The sequence below is a fragment of the Phyllostomus discolor genome, chromosome 8 (genome assembly GCF_004126475.2).
Source record: "Phyllostomus discolor isolate MPI-MPIP mPhyDis1 chromosome 8, mPhyDis1.pri.v3, whole genome shotgun sequence".
Taxonomy (NCBI): Eukaryota; Metazoa; Chordata; class Mammalia; order Chiroptera; family Phyllostomidae; genus Phyllostomus; species Phyllostomus discolor.
In genome coordinates, this window is record NC_040910.2 from 65,338,068 (window position 1) to 65,363,230 (window position 25,163).

Genomic DNA, 25,163 nt, shown 5'->3' on the forward strand with positions numbered 1-25,163 from the left:
CTGATTTACTTATTTTTTAAAAATTGGATACGCATTCTCTTTTGTGTGTAATAGTGATTTAAAATGCAAATGAACCAAACCAAAGAAAGAGTGCTCAGGGGAATGTACTGGAGTAACACAAGGCATCCTGGTCACTTGAAGCAGGTATGCTACTGCTCTCTCACCTGATATAACTGAAAACCATTCACCTCCAAAGAAAAGACAAATTGGTTATGTAACACACAGACCTCTATAGGATATACAGTGTTAGAAGTTCAGAGTACCTCCTCATGTATATATGATTTTGGAAGATTTTTTAAAAATGTGATAGTACCACCAGCTAGTAAAAAACAACAATATTAAAATCTAACTGAAAGGTGACAAGCCGACCTGATTGATGGAGTTGGCAGCACAGGACGCCAGGCCTGTTCCGACAAAGGTAAGCAGGAAACAGGACCAGTCAAACGGCCCCGGAGCCAGTGCAAATCCAGCAGAAGTGGTGCCCACGACTAGAGCTGCAACAGAGAAACAAAGTGAGTCTCGTTACCATGCAGGGTCCAGGTTGTCAATGCCAAAACCAAGTCGCCTTCCACATAAACCAATGGATTACCTTAATAACACAAACCAAGGCTAATCTCTCATTAAAAAAATAAATAATATTTTTCTGATTATATGTGTTCATCGCAGAAAAATGCTCATTTTCCTTTAATTCCATTATATGCTAGAGAAAAAATAATGTTGGTGTTTTAGATTGAGTCACTCATTCATTCAACAAACATTTATGGAATACCTCATTCACAATTAGTACTATGCTGGGCATTAGGCATTTTACAGGATAAAGGAATGAGAAAGGTCTAATTCCTGCTCTCAGAATTAATCTGACATGGAGATGACAACATACACTTGTAACTATATAACACAAGACAACAAATAATAAGGATCTTAATTCTGTGGGTTTTAATTCTACCTGAGTAGAGGGCTTGCCCACCACAGATGATGGTCTCAGAGGCCAGAAGATAATTAGAGGATGACTACAGGGAAATGACAATCCTATGGCCAGCAATAGAATCAAAAGGAAGAGGCAAGGTGCAGGGGCAAAGCTATGCAATTCCTTCTGACTGCTCCTTTTCTTTAGGCCCTGGTTCTTCTCTCCTGGGGCCAGGGAGCATCTTACGAGCTGTAACCACTGACCCCCACCCTCTGCCCTCTGTGGAGGATCAGCTGTGTAGGGGCAGGATGGTGGTGCTCTGACGTAGTCTGTAGCTGCCCACTGGGTGCACAGGCTCTGGGATTTCCCAAGTGGTGCAGGGCAAGGTCAGCTCCCCATGTGTTTTAACCTGGGCCACCCTAATTGAGGTATAAAGCAATCTCAGATGGCTGTTACTTGTGCTGAGCTTGGAGATCCCAGATGAAGCCAACTGTGAATCTAGACTAGCTGCTGCTAGTGCTGGGCCTGTGGCTCACTGAGGCCAGATGATGCTTGTTTGAGAAGATTTAGGAAGTTGTAAAGCATAAGTTCAGACTAGACACTCCTATGGAAAAGCAGCTTGGGTGGGCCCATAAGTTGTGTGGGATAGAGTCTCTGTGGATCTCCATGGTGGGTCACACAGTGTTAGCCAGTTTGATGGAGTCTCAGATATGGCATCAGCTTGCCGGCTTTGTTGGGGGAGGCCTTAGCAGAGGGACAATGGCCTTTAACCCAGCTGACACCAGCTATTTCAGTTCCTCCCTACATGTCACTGGTGCCTTTCAAGGCACCATCACAGGGCTGGAACTCATAGGAAGTGAGTCTAAGTAGGTGAGTCTGCATATGGGTTCTTTAATAGGAGCTGCTTGGGGCTTCAGGAGTTTCTTCCACCGACTCAATCCCCACTGGTTTTTGCAGCCAGAAATTGTGGGGAATTATCTTCCTAGCACTGGAACCCTGGGCTGAGGGACCTGGTGTGGGGTTGACACTCCTCACTCCCGAGATATCCTTTCTGGATTTTTATCCACCACACGTGGATATGGGACTAGCCCATTCCACATCTGTGCTGCTCCTACCAGTCTGGATGGATGTGGTTTCTTTAATTCTGTAGTTATCAGTCTTCCATTCACCTCAATTTCTGATGGTTCTGAGTGATGGCTGTTCTATATTTTAGTTGTAATTTTGATGTGGTTGTGCAAAGAGGCGAGCCATGCCTGTCTAGGCCACTAGCTTGACCAGAGTTTCTTTTTTGGGTGTACTCTATTTTTTTAAGGATGCCAAGCTCCTTCTCATTCTTCAGATCTCATCTTAAATATCACTTTGTAGAGAGAACTTCCCTGATCATCATATCTGTAGGAGGCCCTCCCCAGTTACTCCCTCACTCACATCACCCTTTATTATCTTCACAGCATTTGCCACCTGTGGCTCCACGTGGGAATACAAATCTCCTGAAGGCAGGAGCCCTGACTGTTTCACTGCTATATTTTATGGTTACCACTATGCTAGGTACAGAGTAGCACTTACTGGAGGTAGAGGAGGAATGGTGGCAGCTGTCAGATTGCAGAATACCAAGTTGGGCAGTTTGCATTTCATTTGATTGGCAGCAGGGAGTCACTGACAGTCTAATGCAGGAACATAAGCTGTAAGTGCGTTTGGCCTGGTGGCAATGGGCACCAGGATTCAATTTGAGAGGCTAGACCATTAATCCACTGTGCATTAACACAGCAAAAGTGAGAACTGGAGAGATACAAAGGGTAGTTTGATGGATTAATTGTTGAGACTTCTTCACTGTGAAAGGTAGGAAAATAAAACAAAAAACAACAAAAAAAGACTAGTAGGTGAAGGGCTGCACTGGGCAACCTGAGGGAAAATGTTGACGTGAGTAGAAATAAGGAATCAGGGGACAAGGTGTCTAGTTTGCCAGTTTTAGGGAAACATGCTGCTTTTGAAGGACCATGGGACATCCAGGTGGAAATTTACAGAACATTAAACGAGCTCAGGGGAGAGACTGGAGACAGGAGGGAGGCACACAACTCTGGAGTCATGTGCCTACAGACCATGGCTGAGCCCGAGGGAACGAATAAGATCGATGATGGACAACAAATAGAGTGAAAAGCAGTGTATAAAAAACACCCAAATTTTATACAGACACAGACAAATGGCAGACACTGACAAAGACTATTTAGAGGCAAGAATCAGGAGGATGAGGTGTCACGGATGTCAAGTAAACATGGGAGGGGCCACGGGGAAGCAAGGCTGAAAGGCACCTCCACTGACATCCATGAGTACATGCCAGAGAAACAGATTACTCCTTCTCGTGGTCACAGACCGGCAGGCATGCCCTTCTTTCTCATCCTACCAGCAGTGTACAGAAACTTTATTTATAGTTCCGCAAGCCCTGACCATAACACCTTGGTTAGGCACAGGCTTCTTGATATTTCTATTTCTTTGACTGGGGTAAATGACAATTTGCAAAGGTGACCTAAAGACATATGTGGATTTTCAACCTAAACCAGAATTTTCTACAGAGTGTGTATTTAGCAAAGGAGTCCTTCCTTTAGCCTGGCAGCCCCCACATGTGGTGTGCATCAGAATCTCCCAGGGGGAGATCTGCCTCCAGAAAAGAGGATGGGGTAAGGTGTAAGCAGACCAAACAAGGTTTAGGAATGAAAATACCGATTTGGAAAGAGACAACGAGCAGAAGACTAGCAGCTAAAGGCAAACAGGAGACTTATTGGAAGTCACAGAGACACATCAAGGAGAAAAGTGGCCTGGCTTAGGCCAGGAAGCACGCACTGTCCCCTCTCCCTTCCTGTGCCGGCCCTGCCCACTTTGGTACACAAGTCAGAACACGGCGATTTCACCTACGTACAGAACAGCAGCAAACCCCCATGGACCCAGGGCAGCAATCCAAGACTAAACACTATTTCAAAGGAAACATTCTGAGGAAAATTTTAGCTCTCTAATTCTCTAACGACTTATGCCCAAAAGAAAATGCCACAGTGATTCCACGCTTTGAAAACAGTAGTTGCAGGTGCATGTAAAAGGATATTTTACCCAAGTGAGACAGGGAAAGAACAGCCTCTTGTATGACAGCCATACACATGCACAGTTAGTGACCATCAAGAAAAGCACCATTTTTTTAGAGCAAACAAAACTCCTTTCAGGATGCTCAAATAGCACCGTTCTTGGAGTAGCTTTTTCAGGTTTTACAGCTACCACACCATACACTGCAAAGCCTCACGGACAGGCGGGCGGGCGTTCCACAGTGAGCGTCATCTCGTCATCTCGTTCTGCACTACTCACCAGCTCCCCAGGTGGGCTAGACGACTCCTTGCACACGGCCCATGTGTCGCAACAAGCAACACCCAGGCTGCTTCTCAACTGCACTAGAGGAATGCTGCCACCCAGGAAGAAAGGCTGAGGTGTCGAAGGGAGAATCTGAGGGAAAAGAGACTGAGTGGTATTCCCTCTCAAAGGGAGCTAAGTAAATTGCTTTTATTACAGAATAAATCATTCAGAATAACTCATGACTATTTTAAAGTCTTGAACCTTAAATCAAAAGTAGACGGCTTATAAACATCTTTGGTGGCTATAAGAGCACAGAAAATCCTTTCTCACTATGTAATTAGCAAAAGCTAGAATCACCAAAATAAAATACTGCCTTAGGTATCTCTAAATATCCATATCAGTATTTTGTAGTTTGCCTTATAAACAAGTAAGAAAAAATCAATTATCACCCCAGTGGACAAGAAAACACCATCATCATTAAACTATCAAAATAAAAATGTAAAAAGAAATTTAAAATCAAAGAGTATGTAGTTACATGAAAGCGAAAGTGTTAATTCAGAGCAGAAGTATCTTGTTTTTCTTTCTATTCACCTTAGGGCTTCAATGAGTTGTGAACCATACAGAAAGCACATTAAATTTTTAACTATTGGGGTCCACTGACAAGTTGAGAGATAGAAAGTGGTTTGCAAAAAACTGAGAAAGGGAAAGGTAAGACATGACAATGACTAAATTTACAAAACAGAAATAGCACCTAATATAAAAACGTACAAATTGCAAATGGCAATGTATATTAAAAAATGATAGGGGTCATTATTATAGCAGAGAAAATCTAAATTTTGAGCACATTTCCCCAAAAAATCAAAAGCTAACAAAGGATGTATTTACACTTACTTCATCAAAAACAACTGCCTTAAAGAAAGAGCAAGGCCTCTAGAGGTCTGACAGGCGGTGCAAGCAGACCTGCCTCAAGCACTGCTCCCACAGGGCACTGCTCCCACGCAGCACTGCTCCCACAGGGCACTGCTCCCACGCAGCACTGCCACAGCTGTAATTCAGCTTCTCATTGATTTCCTGGGGTTCATTACAAGGAATCATTTTACACCACCGGGATCTCATTAAAAGGAAGGTAATATGTTCTTTCATTAATAACACTTGAAATTATATTTTATTTGGTAATCTCATATTCTGTCCCTTCACAAATAAACATAAAATCGATGCTGCCATCGATGCTGCCAACGAAGCTTGACCCACCAAGCCGAGGCCCAGAGGCACTGTCTGCAGGCACAAGGGTGACTCTGGAGGCCTGGGAAGCTAATCTCCCGTCAGACACAGCCTGCGCCATCGCCACCCCGCTGCTGGGGCGGGGCGGGGGTCCAGCCAGTCCACACGCACCCCACACAGGTTCACTAACAGCCTGTGACGGTGCTTAGAGATAAAGGTCATCCTGACCATGGGGCCCACGTTTTCACCGCTCCAGCCTCACCAATCGATCTCTCCTGAACCACAAGCCCTGGCCTACGGCAGGTCAGGGACACCACCTTCCACATCCCATCACTAACCGCATTCAAAAAATACCGTCTCTTATCTGCCTGCTTTCTCCAGGAAGTTCTTACGTTTGCTCTCTATACTTTTAAAAAATTATTTTGAAATAGTCACAATTAGGCAAGTCCAACTGGTCTGGAAGTAGGCAAGCATCCCTAATGTGAACTGCCCCCGAGGGCCTCGTGGCAAAACTATGGAGGCCTCCAGGAGCAGGGCAGTCCACAGCTGACCTCTGGTAGGGAAACAGGACCTCTGTCCAGAGAGGCGTAGAAATGGACTATGACAACCACCAGTGAGCCTGGAAGGGGACCTCGAGCCCCAAGGAGAACCACAGCCCTAAGCAAACACACTGATTTCAGGCTGGTAAGACTCAGCAGAGAATCCAGCCAGGCCCTGCCTGGACTTCTGAAATAGCAACATTGTGTTGTTTTAAACTGCTAAGTGTGTGGTAACATGTTTTGCAGTAAGAGAGAACTAACACATGCTGTAACAAGGATGGCATTTAAGAAAAGCCAGCCTACCAACAGCACAGAGGACTGACCCACATGGAGGAACACCGACTCAGGGAACCACAGCCCTGCACAGGGCAGGCCGCAGTGAGTACCTGGGAGGACGGCAACAGTGCCAACAGGGGTGTAGGTACACATTTTGTAGCTGGTGGCATTGTTTAAGTAAATATATGCAACTACAGCAAAGGAGCTAAACATAATTCACTCAAAAATAATAAAATCTTAAAAGGGAGTCTAGGGTTAACTAGTCTGATCTCTGTCCTAAGTTAACATTGTAGATGGATGGTATCTGCGAATCCAGGAATTTATTTCTCCCTGGGCAAACTCTTCTGTATAGAAGAATTCCAGCTATAGGCAAGTTCTCTCTTAAACCAGGTCAAATCAACCTTCTGGAAATACCCACCTACAGATGTAACTTCTGTTGTTTTGGGCAACAGTCAATTAATTTTTGCTCAGCACAGCCCTTCAATCATGCAAACGGAACAGGCCCACAGCCTGTGCTTCTCCAAGCTCAGTGTCCCTGGTGACCCACCATCCTCGACTTCCACACTCTTGCCATGCTGAGGGACACCTTTTAAAAACACACTGGTTTTTCACTATTAACAAAAGCACTTAGCACAGTGCCTCGTAAATGGTAAGGGCTTACTAAATGGCATTCTTGGTAATTATCAAAATATGGTTCCTAGAATTTGGGTGACATATTTCTCTGGCTACTAAGCTTAGATCTAAAAGTGGTGTGTAAGGGAGGTTCAAGAAACAACAAAACATTTCACAAAAGTGCCACACCCCTCTGACTTATAATCTAAGCTACCTGTCACTCTAGGGATGTGACTGGAAAGTAGTTCTTAATAAGTGTGGAGTAAAGATGACAATAAAGATATAAAAACAAACATACATTTGTGAAGCAGTTTACAATGCCATAGTGGTTTTACATTTATTTAAATCTCAGAAACACTGCACTCAAAATGGTGTGGATACCTTGGGGGTGTGAGAAGAAAATATGGAAACTTTCACTTGCATTTGACTTTTTAATTCTTTCTTCAAAAGCACTCAGTTGGCATATCTTAAAATAAATATAATACATAGGTGTAGGAGTAAACAAATTTTATTTATAAATAACTATACACTTTCTTAGGTATGACATTTATATACAGTGGTATAAATATTATAAATATATATGTGCACTTAAAACTTTTTACTGGTAAAGTACATGACTAACAAACCTTGGAGAACCCTGCTCTAAAACAAAGAGCAGGGCAAGCAAAGTAGGTATTAACATTTGATTTTACATATGGACATCCACCTGCACATCAGTGGTAATGAACTCAGTCCAGGATCTCATCAGGAGCCACACAGTTTACGCACAATGTCAGGGTCTCTGCTTTACAGATATTCTTTTAACAAGTATTCCAAAGACTCATTTTCAGAAGAAAATGCAACTAAATGAAAGGAAGACACACACACACACACACACACACACACACCCATGTTGCTGATTACAAAATCAAAAACCAGGCCACTGAAGCTTTAACGACACTGTATGTCTGCTCTGAGCCCATGAAAATGTTTCTTACACCACAGGACTTAGTGGGAATTGTGAGTCACAGAGAAGAGAGAGCAGCACATGAGGTGGGAAGGAGCCTCGCTGCCCAGGCTGACGCTTCTGCACTGGTGGGTTTTGTCACCCTAAAACTGAGGCTGCGTGGGGCCTGGAGTGCAAGTTCGCCAGCCTCCCCAGTTCTCACAACACAGTACACTTTCCCAAGCAGCAACGAACCACCTGAAGGGTTTTTGCATCTTGTCCAATATGTAGGAGGTTTTTTGGAAGAAGCAGCTTTATCAAGAATACATTTTTTTCTTTCTGTGTCATTGACAGCTGCCACTGGCACAGTCCCAGGGCAAGGATGCACTCACGGGTTTTCTTTCAGCACCAGCTACCAAATCCTGGCCCCACTGCCCACAGGAGGACCTGTGAAAGTGCTAAGGGATATATATTTTTAAAAAATGCTCCATACTTTGAGAGCTATTGATCTCTGAGCAAAAGCATAATGGAGGCAATTTCTTTCCTTTCTGATATCATCAATTAACTATAAGGATTATATTTAAAAACTGTTCATCTACAACCTGCTTCTATCTCTGTCTTTTAATGCCTCACTATTTTTAAAGCCTGGCCCCAAATGAACTGAGTAAAAAACAAAATTCCAATAAATCAATTGGGGTAGTTATCAACTCTGATAAAAGATTTGGCAGAAATGTTAATATCACTGGCTAAATGATTTTGATTCTCTATAGGTTTTAAATTACCCTTGTGATATATTGTATCTCATTATCCTTGATAGTAGATATAATGCAATATTGTATTTTATATCCTACAAACCTGAGAGGTATTCTAAGGTTCTTTTGTGCACAAAGCTGATAGAGAATAAGCAGTTAATAAATCTGTACATGCTTTTGTTTACAAATGTGTCCAACCAAGGGACAGGCTTTTTTAGTTGCTCTCAAAGTTTAAAATTATATAATTTAATTAAGAGGCAGTAATTAAGTCTCTTCTGATTTTAAAATGAGCATGTATTTTTTACTTCATAGCTGTATGTGTGATTTCCTCCTCTCTCTTCATTTCTATTAACACCTTAAGCTTTAAATAGTTCAGTTTCTAGTTTGAGTGTTTCAGGCTCCCTGGCTTGGCAGTGTTCTGTGAACCTCCTGAAACAGGCATCTTACCAACACGTATATCAAAGAAGGTGATAATTCTGATGCCTACTGTTAAGTTCAGATGAAAAGTCAATTGATGAGAGATGTGGTATTTTTTTCCTCAGCCACATTAAAGAATATCAATCAGAGGCAACTGATTACAAACCATAGCCACTTCTGGTTAAAAGATAAGACTTTATAGAGATTTTTTAAATAACACAGCTGCAAAACTAAGAACTTAGGGTGTCTTCCTGTTTTCCTTCTTCTTTTCATATAGTTAATGACCAAAGCTGGTCTGAAAAATTCTAGGACCAAATTAAAAGTCATAACTTCAAATTTACTGAGTGACCCTGTTACCAAAACAAAACATTAAGTATGATCACTAAGGAAATTAACCAAGAAGCATTTGGTTTGCATTTATAGTCAGCACTCAGAAAAGGGAAATAAAGTATCTATCATATCTGTTTAAATAAATACATAAATAAAATCAGTTTATAGAAAAGTTAATTATGCAACACTGAAGGAAAACATAAGATTGTTCTTTCAGTTAGTTTTTCCATTGCTTTTAAGCTTTTCTACTTTGTCATCCTATTTTTAGTTTTTCCCCTTCTCAATAAAAAAAAAACATTCCTTCTCTATATACTTGACCGAACACTTTATATCCTGTGTAATTAGCTAAAAAACTTTTCCATAAAATGATGCCTATCAAACATTTAAGAAGTGGAAACATGGCTTTTGAAAAATAGGTTTGGCAAAAAGGAATTTTCAGTTGTGCAGTTATTAAAATAATGAAGACTTTTCTCAGTTTCTTATCAAAATTGTGTCATTGTCTAGAGAGCAGATATTTTATGATAAACGCTTAAAATAATAAAGAATTAAGATTACATATTCATTTAAAGTATCCTTCTGATTTTGACAGTATTTTGTGTTTATCTACATTTGAGTATTTTATACAGCACCTGTAGCAGGTCAGGAAAACGAGCCTACTCACTCGTCTCTGCATCTGGACATAAATACATGTATGTAGTGATGTATCATTATTTTCTTTTGCACTGAGTACTTCCACTTACTCTGAGAAACCAAATATAGTTATGCAATAATAATGGCTATGTTATTATTCTAGACATTCAAGAAAACTTTCTAGTAAGGAAAATCTTTTAATTACTTTTAAGATGATGAACAACTGGAAAAACTCCCTGAATGGTGTTGATGTCCCTTTAAATAAAACTGACAATCAATAATCATCATTTGCCAAACCTAACACATGATTGATTCATTGGTAACATTTACATTCACTAGTAATCTGAAAAATAAAGTCTCTTGGGTGAGGACCCAACAGACTTTGACAAAGTCAAGTTGTTGAGCATCCCTCTGAGCTTCAAGGGGTATAGCTTTTGCAAATTCAAAAACCTTTCAGAGAACCACACAGGGCCATTTCTATTCCCCACTTATGCTGAGTACAAAGTGAGGCAGCATATTAAAAACTTCAGGACACAATGACAACAGGTGAAAGCAATGCTGTAAAAAGCAGATGGAACTACAAAGCACAGCAGCTAGAGTCATCGGGAACAATATTTTCAGTTACCACTAAGCACCCAAAGGTGTAGCACAGTAAAATACAGCAGGTCTTTGACTGAATAAGGTCATGTTGTTCAGTGACCTTTCATTAAAATGTTGATCAGAAAAAAGAAATCAATTCAAGCAGAGGCCACTGTCTGTGTGGAGTTTGCATGTTCTTCCCATGTATGCATGCATTTCCTCCCACATCCCAAAGACGTGAGCGTGAGGCGAACTGATGTGTCTCAACTGTCCCAGTCTGATGAGTGCGTGTGAGTGGCCTTTGGATGGAAGGGCGTCCTTTCCAGGGTGGGTCCTGCTTTGTGCCCTAAGCTGTCCAGATACGCTCTGGCCACTGGGACCCTGAAGTGGAATAAAGCAAGTTGGAAAATAATTATCTTTCTTTTTTAAATTAAAAATATTAATTTTATTTCACTTAGTATTTTATTAAGGTATATTAGTATTGAGGCAATATATCTAGTATGTATGCTTAAATAGCTCACATATATTTCAAAGTTTAATATAATAAGTGTTTTTTGTTTTCATTAACAAGTTTGGTGATTTCTATGACCAGCACTTAACTCTTGTTTGTATCAATTAGCCTAAAGGAAAACTGGTTTTGTTATGTTGTTTTGCTTAAAGTCACTTTCCAAGTACCTATTGATGACATGAACTGAGGACTTACTGTAATTGAATACTTATTATTAAAAGGCTAATCTGTTCAAAATTCTGCAAACAGTGGCATCAAAGTTGATACCTTGGTACTCATTGTTAATTTACTCCAGAACTCATGACAAATGCAGAAACCCACCATTACCAAACAATGAAGCATTTTCTCTTGCTAGGCGATGTTGTGACTCATACAAGTTCTAGCAAGTGTGACTAGTGCCAAGCAAGCTGAGTGCTAAAACATTTTTTTCTCTTCCAAATATGATGAGTATAGGGTTTGATGAGTTCAGAAGCTGACGAGTACTGAGGTATGACTGTACTTTTTATCCCACTGAGCTTCTATTTTCTGAGCATCTGTTATGTGCAAGGCATGAGCTAGGCCATGAGAATGCAACAGTCATCCAGAGCGACGTGGTCCCTGCCCTCTTGGCGCTCACACACTGGTGATGATGCAGACAAGTCAACAGGCATTACATTACAACACAATGTAGTAGCACTTCTGCAGATGGAGCCAAGGATGCTGCAAAGGATTCCTAAGGGCTTCCTAACTTAGAAGGCTTCCAAAAGTGATATAAAAGTTGAAGACTAAGGATAAGTAGGAGTCAGCCTGGTGAACAGTAAAAAGGGTGAGATGTAAGTGTCAGGAGCAGAAGGCATAGCAAGCACAAAAGCCATAGGGTGAGAGAGAATTCCAGATCAACTTTCACTCTCCCTGCAGGCAAAATAGAACAAAGTGTAAATAAAGGTAAAGATGCACACTTGTATTGTTTCACAAAACACTGATATGTTAGAACCCCTCTTTTCATTCTCTACTCCAAATTCACAACCCCCTTCTTATGATAGAAAGGGAAAAAGCTACTGAATAAGAACTTGTTAGTACCTAAAGAGATAGTCTTGTAACATTCTTTTAAAATTCTCTTCTGTGTTTCATTCCTTAATCTCAATAAATGAGGCACTAGCATACTTTGCTTGGAAATGGAAACCAAGCTCTTGAAAACACCCCAGAATGATAACAAGGCACCTCATGCATCAGACCTGACTGAAAAGCGATCACCTACTCCTCTCCGGAGACTCCGAAAGCACACTCTCCATGGAGGAGGGAGACCTGCTTGGACTTGCAGAATCTAGGACTCCCAGATGTCATGTTCATGGAGCCCTCTGCTGATGGGAGGTTAGGGCAGAGGAAACAGGTAAAAGCAATGACAGGTGAGAAATCAGATTAACTGCATTAGCAGGGAGTTGCAGAGTTTCCACTTGATGAGCACTCAACCTCTACTTTTGTTAGAAATGGGGAGCAATGTAGTTTGCTGAGAGGAATGGGTAGGGTAGACGGTGTTGAATGTGTTCTCCAAATAAGAAGTTTCTCCAGGCATGGTCTGGGACCATTACTAACAAGATGTTCTGTTTAAAGACAGATTCCTAGACCCCACCCCAGACGCTAAATAAAAATGTTTAGGGAGATGAGGCCTAGAAATCTGCCTTATAACAAACATTCCCAGTATCTCAGATGGCAAATAAAATATTAAGGCTACTGAAGACAATGAAGTTCTCTGCGCCGGTGGTAGACGCTGGGGTGAAGAGGAAAGCTGAGCAAGAAGAAGCCAGGCCCTTGGGACTGCTGGGGTGCAGCAATGTCCGAGAGGCCAGTGGATGGTGCCACCTGGCTCATCTCCTCATTCAGCTGAAGTCTCACCAGCAGCCCAAACTTGTACAATGTAGACATATACTTGAGCTAGTTGGCTCTTCTCTGTTGCATATCCAGTACCAACAATCGCCCATCACTAACTAGGAGTCTCAAAATGTGTATTTGATTGTCAAGATGATAGGGAAAAACTATTAACAGATCAGTCCACATCTATCTACAGCCAGTCCTGGAAAAGTAAATGTCGAGTTGGAAAATTAGTCTTCATTTAAATATACCACATATGAAGTGCACATGTGAGGCTATAGTCCCAGAGCAGACTAAGGGGTGGTATTTTATTTTCTTTGAAAAGTGGGAAGTGACGAGATGGGAAGCCTCATTATCCCTTTCCAAGAAAGGAACACGCTGCATGAGGAGACAGCCCAGTAGGCACCATGAGGACACAGAGAGTTAACTAGGCTGGATTTTAGCTCTGACTTTTGAAATGATAGAGGTAAGAATTATGCCATACTTGGCAACCTCTCTTGCAGCTCTAGAGGTAGCCACTGGTCAATGAGATAAAAGAAGTTCCTACCAAGAGCTTTCCTTCCCAAATAAAAAGGTGAATTCTTGTGAAGAAGTTTCTGCCTTTTTACATTGTCCCCCTTCTTCCTTCTTTCTGCCTGGAAGACAACACAGAGATTGGGCAGTGGCAGCCCACTTGTGGTCCGGAGAACAGAAGCCACTTGCTAGTAAGTACGGAACAAACAGAAGGGGACTAGGTATGTTGACTCCATCCTTTAGCACTAGCTCTGCACTCCTATTTCAGACTCCTCGATACAAGAGAAAAATAAACCCTCTATTTATTTATGTCACTGTTCTTCAAGTTTTCAGTTAGGTGCAGCTGAACCCATTGTCAACCCAGTTTTTCTCTTCTTTAAAGAGATTATTATCCTCATGAAATTTTTCTTTCCACTCCTTTACATGCATCTACTGCAGCACCTTACACTTACAATCAATCCATTTAACACCAAACTGAATAGAAAACAAATAATCAGAAAACAGAATTAGCCACGATATATGTATTTTTTCATCTGAACTAGAACACTGGTTCAAGTATCTACATGGCCCTCTCCCACCCAAAACCAGCTGAAATGCAGGAGTAAAAATAAAAATAAAAATAAAAATAAACTTATTATCAGCAATAAATTAAGTAGGGGACACTAAAACCCCCCAAAATGCTTGTCAAATATAGTACAGATGACATTAAATTGAAAATAGTTGCCAAGAGCTGACTTACTACTTTCATTACCTGAATAGCAAAAAATTAGACTACCTAAATATCAACTAATAAAGCAATGGGTAAATATGAGAAATAAAGGATACCTGACAGTGTGCGTCACTCGCCTGCTCTGAAGAGGTAAGGAGGCAGGTGCAGAGCCCAGGGTGGCCTATGGGTGTGATGTGCCCACTCTATGGCAAGTCCCTTTACCCTCAAAGCAGGAGTCTTCAGATAAGCTGCATCTCCGCTGGAGGGAGAGAAGAGTGGTCCCACCAAAAAGAGAGCAGGTTCTCACCTTACCATGGTTCTCACTGGGACAATGCAGAACCATTGCTGCATGCCCTAATTCCAGGCAGCAGGCCACCCACTACCGCTAGGCCCAGCACAGCAGGGGATTCTGCCAGCTCAGGAGGAGGCAGCACCAGAGAAATGGCTGGGCATAGGCACTGTATTCTGAGAGCACAGGCAGACCACACCAAAAACCAGGTATGGAAAGCAGGACACTGGCACTGTGGGGTTTCAAAAGCACAGTGAAAATACCTTGGAGAGAAAAAGTTGCTTTGCTAGTAGCTCACACTGCATTCATTTCCTTCAGGCCACAGGAATGTTACACCAGTAATGTAAGCAGATAGCTTCCATCTTTTAGCTTCAATTGCAAGTACAGAAGCCCAATAATGTCAAGTAAAAACTGTTAGATGAAGAAAAATCCCACCAGGCATTCATTCAATTAACACATAATGAGCACCTAGTAAGGACCAGGCACTGCTCCAGGTACTCCAGCTACTCCAGGTACTGACAAGACAGTACAAACAGACAAATCACCCTGCCCTCATACAGATTATACTCTTTGAGGGACTTACTACTGTCTGGAATCATCTTCTCTTCATCTGGGGATGGATCAAAGTAAAGAGGTAAAATGGGTCAATATCAAGACTTATAACAAAGATTCTATAACATCAAAGAAATAAAAGGAGCATGAAAAAAATGAGTTTGAATATATTTGTAACACAGATGCACCACAGAATTTGTAGACGACAACCTCCTCATTAGAGGAAGGCCCACGTGGCAGGGGCTGACGCCCCACCCACCCGCCTACCCTATTCACTGCATTCAGTGCATTCGACCCATGCAGGTGGGAAGGGCACACCTGAGACATAATAGGGACCCAGTGAATAGCAGGTGAATGAGCAGAGTAAGTAGAAGAAAACACCGCATAAAACAGATAAGGTGGTTAAAGTAAAGTGTACAGAAGGCAAATACTGCTCTAACAGAACACTGAAAGTCATGAGAATGAAAAATAGATGGCATAAAATCAAATCAGTGCTGTACATAACACACCTCCTTCAGAATGGAGTGAAAAGTTAGAGTGAGAAAAACAGTGGAGAGAGTTTAACAGTGAAGCAATTACACCAAAAATTAAGTAATTGCTATAAATACCAAAAAAAGAGAAATAATCTCATCATTATTTGATTGCTACCTAAAAAACTCACAAAAGGGCAATTAAAAAACCAATTTTTTAAGTACTCCAAAATTAATTTATTCAGTAAATGTATATAACCTATTTAAAGAAAACTATAAAATCTGAGCAGCATAAAAGAATTTCTGGATAAATGATGATGAATATGGTAAATATCTCAATTTCCCACCAAGTTAATCTATAAATATGTTAAAATTCCAATTAAAAAATTAATAGTTTTGGAGGGATATGGGCGATTAAGATTTGTCTAGCAACAGAGCTTCACAAATTCTTAAATTTGTGAATGTGGCATTTAACACCACTTAATGACTAATTAAAAACTGGGTAGATCTCCACCTTATACCATTTTCTGTAAGTAAAGATTTTACATGTAAAATGTAAAATTATAAAAATATGTTTAAAAATACAGACATTTATAAAACTTTTCTGTGGGAGAGCCTAAGCATTGCACAAAAACCAGAAGCTATGAGAAAAAATATTGATAGATTTAATTACATTACATTAACATTTGCACATCAAAATAATGATAAATGAAAACCAGAGGCAAACAGCATACAAGGGATGAAACATTTACAACAGGTAAACATAATGGGTTCAGATCTTTTCTATGTAAAGAACTCTTATAAGCAATAAAGACAGACAAGCACTGAACAGAGGACTGGACAGAGGGCAGATAGGCCATGTTAAAAAAAAAACAATGCAAGTCACCATTCAACAGATGGAAATAACACTCATTAGCAATTTTAAACATAGAAAACTTAAGTGGCATTTTCCACCCATCAAATTGGTAGTTGTTTAGAAGACAATATGAACACCCATCATTTACTGGTGAAGGTAGGTGAGTTGGTAGTCACTTTAGTAATCACATAAGCAGGTCAAACCTTTCTCCAGGGAGATTAGTTAATGAAAACCAACAGTTTTCAGAGTGAGCATGGCTTCTGAGTCAGCAAGGCCACTCTGAGGCACTGTTCTAGGAAAACTACCACAGACTTCAGAGATATTAATTACAGCAGTATTTATAATAATAATAAAAAACTGAAAACAATCTAAATGGTGTGGTGGCCAATAAATTATAGTTTAAACATGCAATGACACACTATATATGCATTAAAAAGAAGGTGTACTTCTAAGGATCTGAGGACCTTTCAGAAATAAATGTGTATAAAAACTTATGTATGATAATATTAAAAATCATTATTTTAATACTAAACAACCAGAGACTATCTAAATATTAATAAATAAATAAATAGTTCAATAAATTCAATATATCTGCACTATAGAATACTAACCAACCTTTAAAAAAAGGAGGTAGTTTTAATTACATTGATGGGGAAGCATCTCTACTTAGGTAAAAAAGCAAATAACTGTACAAAATGTATATTATGACCCCATTTTTATAATACAAACACAACAGAAACCATATATGCATTAATATAATATGATATGATAATGTAATTAACCTTCTTTGAAACTTTACTATATGCTAGGTTTAGTACTAACTTGTTTACCCACATTATCTTACGTAATCTTAACAATAATGCTACGAGGCAGGATTATCCCTATTTTACAGATGAAGAACTGAGGCTTACAGGTTTGAAAAAAGAAAGTCCCATCATCACAAAGTACTAAATGGCAGACCAGAAAATCCCAGCCTGCCTGCCTGATCCCAGAGCACTGCTGTCAGCACTGACAGCACAGCACGGCCTGGAGAACTGTCTGCCAAGGACTGGTTACCTCACAGCCAGAGTAGGCTCTTTTGTGTATTATATTTTTGTTGTAAGGAAACACTAAACAGGGTGCATATATTAACACAGAGTAATTTTTTTAATTACACAAGAATTTACATTTTGAGCTTATATTTGTTTTAAAAGCAAAAATACATAAATTAAATGTATAGAAAAAAATTCTAGAATATACCAAAATCATGAAAATGGGTGTTATATTGAGAGGATGGAATTATAGGGGATTCCTTTCTTCTCATTTTTGCTTAACTTTATTTTCTACTTTTCTAAAGCACACACGTAATAATAAAAACATTACTTCCACATTTAATAAGCATATAATTATTAAGGTAATTATTTCAAAATATAAATTAAAATTCAAGAAGTTATAATTCTACTCAATATCTTTATGAAAATGTGGAGAATCTCATACAGTATCTGGTAGCCGACGACTGCAATACCCTGGAAACTAAACAAGTAATCTAAAATAAAGTTGTATCCTCTATTCCTGGTTTTCTTTTTTCTTCTAATAAAAAGCAACATTCTAGGCCCTGGTGGGAAGAAAAGTCCATATGTACATTGATAGACTGTACTTTATATCAGTTCCATCAACTGCATAATCTATTGGTTCCAATAAACAATCTATTTTAGAGTTCCAGTCTCAGAAAATGTGTTGTAGCTTTTCAGCACAGATGTTACTTAGGAAAGAACTTCTGCTTTTTATTGACCTATATTAAGTATAAATTCAGTTTGGTCACCAAAGCCCCTTATGATCCTAATCCAAAATGTCTTTACTCCAGTGTGGTCCTTGCAACAAACTCCAAACACACATTGTAAATAGCTCAGTTGGCGAGAGAAACTCAGGGGAGACATATTATTTCTTTATAAACTCAATCTTACTTCCTTTCCTAGAAGAAAAATCTTTAAATGGCATTAGCACCAGCGAACATTTGGCCCAGATCCTGGTATTAATGCCAAGGCATCAGGCGGCCATACCCTGCTGTCCTCCTACAAATGACCACTCTTTGGCCTTTCACTTTGTCTACAGTTAATTTTCCTCAGTATATTACAGCTATAAACAAAAGGAGGCCAAGGAAGAAAGACCAGTTCTATAAAAGTGATCACTAATTCCAAGATATTTCTGCCTTGGCTATCATTAGCTATAAATGAATTGCCCAAGATGTTAGGAGTCCAAAAGAAATCAATTGGTAAAGAAAAAAATCCTGCTGACTCTAAGACATGTGTGAATTCAAGTAATAAACTAAATAGGGAGGGAAAAGGTCAAATAAAAGGGTAGGGGTCACCCAAAGGGTGCTGCCTCTTTAAATGGAAGATGTAGATGGAAATGACTTTAATTCAATTAGCTCATCTAGAAACCTGGGGCATGGAATATATAAAATGATGCTAGAAGAAATTTACTGCCCCAGGAATTTTCTATGTGTGGTTAAGGAGAGGCTGCTCCTCCCTGTCTCCAGGTGCATCTTGCTTTTGCATAGCTTTCTTGTGTGGTCCAGATCCTGCCCGGATGGCTCTTCCTGCTGCCCAGGAGGTGGGGACTGCTCTGGCTCTCACTAGGTGAGTTCTCCCACATCCAGCCAGACCAGTGGGCCTGGGACCAGCACCCTGCCTGTGTAACACCTACTTCACTTTCTCAAAGGGTGGTCCAGGACCACCTAGCATCAGATTGTCTGGCATCCTTGTCAAAGATGCACATCTCTGGGTTCTGTCCCAGCCAAGGGGATCTGAACCCCTGGGGACAGTGATCAGAAAGCACCATTTGAACACACTCGCTATGTATGCTCCTTTGCACACTGACATGGGAAGCAGTGAGTTGATGTGTACCCTACAGCACAGTGGGTACTATTAAATGAGTAATTTAATCATCACTTCAGATTTAGACACCATGTCTTAAATACCAAACTCTGCATCTGCCTACTTAGATATACAACAATATAAGGTATACGGAAGGAAAAACAATAGCCAGTGTGAAGGAGAGAAAGATGTGGCCACAAAAAAAATCATGAATTATCATACTTTCTTCTTTGTTCCCAAAGAAATAAGCATTATGAGAATAAACTTTTAAAAAATTACATTAATTATTTCAAGTAGCTCTTTTAACACTCCAAGAAGAGGAAACATTAATAATTATTTCCTTATTTGGCAGTTGGTCAATGCTGACTTCCTAAATGCCAAATAAAATAGCTCTCTGTAGCCAGACAGCTTAGCATACCTCTACCATCTAAGTGCTGAGCACCTTTTACTTGAACCCAGTTTTCTGTCCTGGCTTCTATGGGAAAGCCCTTCCCTGCAGAAGTTTCCTTTCTCTGATTGTGTTCTTTCCTTGCAGGCTCCATAACACACTCTACCCAATCTTTGAAAGGGGATGTCCTTCCAAGTCCTGTCTTTGGCCTTCTGCTGCACTCCCTCTACATGCTGACCTTTGGCAACCTTGACCTATATCATGGCTCATGGCCAACTCCATACCAAAGACCTCTCCTTCCTTCTTCTGGCCCCGTGTTCTGTCTGAGCGCCCATCCCTCACAGCCAGCTGCTCCTGCCCACTGAAGCTCTTCCCTGCACATGCCAGTAACAACCCAAATTCCAGGCGTCCAAAACTCAACATCATCTTCCCTCAAACAGGTGCTTCCTTTAGTGTTCACATTCTCAGGTCTCAGTACCATCGTTCATCCAGTCTTCCATAACAAAAAGCTGGGAGTTTTCCAGAGCAGGGGCAGCAAACACCAATACTGTAAGAGCACCTAGACATTTTTTATGTAATAAACAGATATATGGCTCTCAACAGTTATTGTTATGCAATTTGCAAATGTTAAGTTATTTAATACTCAAAACAACCCTCTGAAGTAGGTATTATTATTATCCCTCATTTACAGATTGGTGAACTGACGCACTGAGCAATTATGGAACTTGTTCAAGGTCACTCAGCTAGGAAGAGTCAGGCTTTGAATACAGAGACTCTAGCCCAGGGCTACTACACAATGGTCTCTCTCAGAGAACTGGGTGGAGTGCAGGAGAGTAAGAAGCATAGGGCTCAAAGGACTAGAGATGCTTGCTTCATCTAACAGGAGTCAGGGTCTCTGCAACTCAGCACTCTACCACATCTACTGTTCTGTGAATTTTGTTTCTTTAATATTTCTCTCTCTCTCCCCACCCCTGCCCACCGCCTTTCCTCCTGCCCCACCACAAGATTTGAACTGAACCTTAGTTCTGTCCAAGTCATTTCTCATCTGGCTGCCACTGACTTATATACCATCATTCTTGACTCTCAATAGTCCATGCTCTATAGCTAGGGGCAGAAAACTTTCTCTATAAAGAACCAGATAGAAAACATTCAGGCTTTCCAAGCCATAAGTTTCCTGTCATAATTACTGAACTCTGCCAATGTAGCATGATACCAGTATAGAACAAATGGGCACGGCTGTGTTTCAATAAAACTTTTATCTACAAAAAGAGGCAACGCTTGCTCAAGAGCACTACCACCACAGTCTGCTTAACCAACCTACTCCTAATACTGACATATATTCCACATGGTCCCCACACCTTAGAGAGTATAATAAAAATATTAAAGTATCAAAAAACCCACAAGTGAATGCTTTTATAACCATAGGTTGGTAAAAACCTTTCTAAGCATTAAAAAAAAAAAAACCTAACAGATTTGAATCACAGAAGTTAAAAATTTCAGCATGGCAAACTAAAACAATGATATATCATAAGTAAAGGGAAAAAGCAGACTGTGAAAAAAATTAATGTGTATGATGGATGAAAGGCTAAAAAGAGCTCTTAAAAAATCTTTAAGAAATGATTGAGGATGTGAGGTAAGTAACAGAAGAAAAAATGTAAATGATCAAAATAGAGAAAAAGATGCTAAATCCCACCAAAACTTAAAAAATAAAAACTAACAAACATGAAATCTTTTTTAATTATCAAACAGGCAACACTGGTGAAGACTGCTAATTCACAAGCATGGAATGAACACAGGAGAAATCAGACCTCCACATGCTGTTAGAGGGAACATAAACTAGCCTGTCTTTCTTAGGCACAAACTGGTCAGTCTATCAAAATTAATATGTTTAAAGCTAACAATTACATTTAAACGCTTATCCTACAGACAGACTCACAAAAAGTATACAAAAACTTATGGACGTTAATCACAGAATTAACGAGAAGTTAATCACAGAATTGCTCTTAACATCAAAAACTGGAAACACCCTAAAGGCTTAATAATGGCAGTTCCATACAATGGAATAGTAAGCAGTGAAGTAAATACTGTCAGTGAAAGCTATGCTGTTAAGAGAAAATGGCAAGTTGCAGAACTGTGTGTGCATGTTTGTATAATGATCCCATGTCTATTAAAATGTAAAACCATACCTATCTATCTATCTATCTATCTATATATTATAGATACACACACACACACATACATATACACAAATACACAGGGGTGGGCAAAAGTAGGTTTATAGTTGAGTACATGAAACAGAGATTACTCTTGCATTATTTATTAATTATTGTATTACATATTTGTATTTACTACTAAAACCTACTTTCCCACCTATGTACGTGTACATATGTGTGTATATATGGAAGGCTACCTTTTAATAGTTTATCTACATCAATAGAATGGGTACTGTTTCAGTTTAAGGTATATGTTTCTGTACTTGAATTTTTTTCTTACAATCAATTTATATTAATTTAGTAGTATTTAAATCCACTTAAAAGATATATAAATAAACCAAAATACAAAGTGACTATGTTTCTCCACAAAACTTCCCTGACTTTCCAATGTAAGCATAACTTTAGCATAAAATATTGGGTTAGCCAAAAAGTTCATTTGGTTTTTTTCTTAAGATAGCTCTAGTCCTGCTTAGTTGTTTTCAACTTCATTTGAAACAATTTTGTCAGACTGTATTGTGACAGCTGTCATGTCAGCATGCATTAAAAAAAAACCTTATCAAAATTGGTGAATTATTGTGTAGCTGTTTTAATATTGAAGATGGGAAAATATGCAACATTTTTAGCATATTATGCCTTATTATTTCAAGAAAGGTAAAAATGCACTGAAACACAGAAAGAGATTTGTGCAATGTATGGAGAAGGTGCTGTGACTGACCTAATGTGCCAAAAGTGAAACCACTCTTTGCTAAGTTTTGTGCTGGAGATTTCTCTCTGGACAATGCTCCATGGCCAGGTAGACCAGTTAAAGCTGACAGCGGTCAAAGAGAGACATTAATTGAGAACAATCAACATTATGCCACATGGGAGATAGCCAACACACTCAAAATATCCCAATCAATAAAGCTATTGAACATGAAAAATGTGTCTTTTATTATGGAAAACAACTAAATGGACTTTTTTGGCCAACCCAACACATGCCAACATGATAAAATGATCCTATTTAACTTTTTAACCTCAGTAAGTACGTTTCCTACCAAACACTCAAGTCATGCTGCATTATTCCATCACACTTCAGTTTTCTGAATATGCCAGGATGTCTCTGCTTACAATCCTTGCCTTTTCTGCCTAGTAAATACTCATTCACTTCAACCCTTTCCACAGGCAGAAAGTATACTCTCATTCCTGGGTCCCCACTCTGCCTTATGCACACATCTCTTAGAATACCTGTAACATTAATTTCCCTAATGATGAATACCGCAGGAATAATAGCATCGATAATAGCTAATTAAGTGCCTACTAGGTGCTATACACACAGGTGTTTTACATAAATTATCTCATTTAATCCTCATAATGAAGCTATGAAGTAAGTACCACTATATCTTACAGGTAAAGAAGCTAAGACACTTCGAAGGTCAAGAAAACTCAGATCACATAGGTATTAAGGGCCTTGGGTGGCATAAAATACAGATGTATCCACAGTTGGATACAGTTGTTTTATTTTTATATATGTGCCTGTGTACAAAGTCTCCCCATTAGGCTATCAACTTATTGAGGATAGAAATCAAGGTGAGTTACCTCTACCTCCAGCAACTAGCATCAAGGGGTGCATGGTAAACAATAACAAATACTAAAGGCAAGCAGTCACTTGGTATTAAAAAGGGACTAAATTGCCATCATCCAGCCCCTCCTGTTGGGAACCACCCTGCCTGGTTTCAGGAGCTGTAATCCCCCATGGCTAAGGCTGAGTGAGAGACCTCCAGACCAGAAGCCACTAAAGAGACAAAGCTTATCTTCCTGGCAGGAGCACTGCTTCTGCTCCTTGCCTGGCCCCCAGTGCTTGATCAGTTAGCCAATGACTGGTAAGATTCCCCAAGGGGGGAACCACTCAAGACAGGCATGACCACATGGAGGCCCCAGGGAAACACTTGGGGGGCTATGGAGAAAGGGGGTGATTGACCCTCACCCCTTGGCTTTGACAAAGCCTGAGTCCTTACTCTGCCTGCAAGAAGTCTCCTAATCTCTCGGCTGCCTTGCCTCTCCTGCCTGACTTAAGCCTGAAACAATGACAAAGGGCAGTGCAGCCCTGTGCTGGAAACCGCGGGCTCCCTGAGAAAGGATATGTAAACTCCTGTGAAACCTGCTTTGCTGAGAATGCTCTTAAAGGCCTGGGCAGGAAATGAGTTTAGTCCCTTAAGTTTTGTAGCTTTTTAGGTGATAGACCCTGACTCAGTGTGAGCCCTAGTAGTTCTTTGAACATTATCTATAATTTGATCTTAACTGCCAGACAAGGATTAATAAGCTGTATCTACATTCCTACCCAAAAAAACCTAATAAAAGCCTGTTCCGGCAGGGGCGCAGGGCGCTCTCCCCTAGAGAAAGTGGCCAGGCCACTCCGAGGCACCCTCCCCTTGAGAGGGTAGCCATGCCATCCCTTTTCCTCCACAGGACTCAACAGTCTGTGTGAATGCATCTCAAGTGTCATCCATCCACAGCACAGCAGACACTGCTGGCCAGTGTCTGCGTCACCCACTCACTACATAATGTAAGGAATCCCTTCTTCAACTTCCCTCAAAGATGATCTGTTTCCACTTGGACAGTTCAGTGACAAGGAGCATTGCCTTATAAGGTGATATGCTATAGTTCTCCCAGGAACTCTCCTTCATACTGAGAGAGAGACTCTGCTGCCCTGTTAGCATGTTCTCCTAGTTCTGCCTTCTAGACTGTGAATTAGCAGCCTCGTTCCTTTAAATCAATGGAGCTACTGGTGCTTGAAGATGGCTATTATGCCTTTATTCTCCTTTCCCTCACTATCTTTCTCCATCCTTCCTTCTCTTTTCTACGCACAACAATCTCATTCCTCAAGTGACCGGGTTTCCACGTCCCCTCTTCCCTGTGGGTGTGCCATCCTCTGGAGGACTTCGGCCCATCAGTTATCTCTAAAAGCAAGTCCCTACCATGAGAAGCACTGTACCCAGATAGCCAGAAGTACTCTGCAAGTATATGGCAAGTACTTGCAGAAGTACTCTGCAAGTATATGGCAGTACTCTGCAAGTATATAAGGGAAGAATTTCTCCCTTCCAATTCTTAGGGAAATATAAAATACATTAAATAGGAAAATGTTTGCCTGTCATTATTTGAAAACTAACCTTTGAAGGTCTCCCATGTGCCAGTCATGCTACTGGGTATTTTGAATGCATTATATGATTGAATTCTTAAATGCTTTATTACTATTTTTACTTTATAGATGAGGGAATTATCTCAAGAAGGTCAAGGAGCTGCCTAAGGTCTCACTGGCTAGTAAATGTCATAGACTGGATATGACCTCAGTCTGCCTGACCTCGAAGCCATATTCTGAGTTTTGAGAAGGGAGACTTGAGCCAAGAGGAGGCCAAAGGATGTCTAGTGGAGAAGCCATGAAGGGATCTGACTGGTCTCCCATGGAGA

General features: G+C 40.3%; 1 protein-coding gene and 1 non-coding gene across 2 annotated transcripts in view; both read right to left on the reverse strand.

Moving 5' to 3' along the window:
• LOC114515208 (protoheme IX farnesyltransferase, mitochondrial) overlaps window positions 1-25,163 on the reverse strand; it is a 118,447-nt gene that overhangs the window by 84,942 nt on the left and 8,342 nt on the right. The window contains exon 4 of the mRNA XM_028534546.1: window positions 370-494. Within this exon, the coding sequence (XP_028390347.1) occupies window positions 370-494 (125 nt within the window). The remainder of the gene's footprint in view (window positions 1-369; window positions 495-25,163) is intronic.
• Window positions 8,144-8,272, reverse strand: LOC114515437. The gene has a single exon (XR_003686187.1). It is a non-coding gene; the product is annotated as a small nucleolar RNA SNORA30/SNORA37 family (small nucleolar RNA).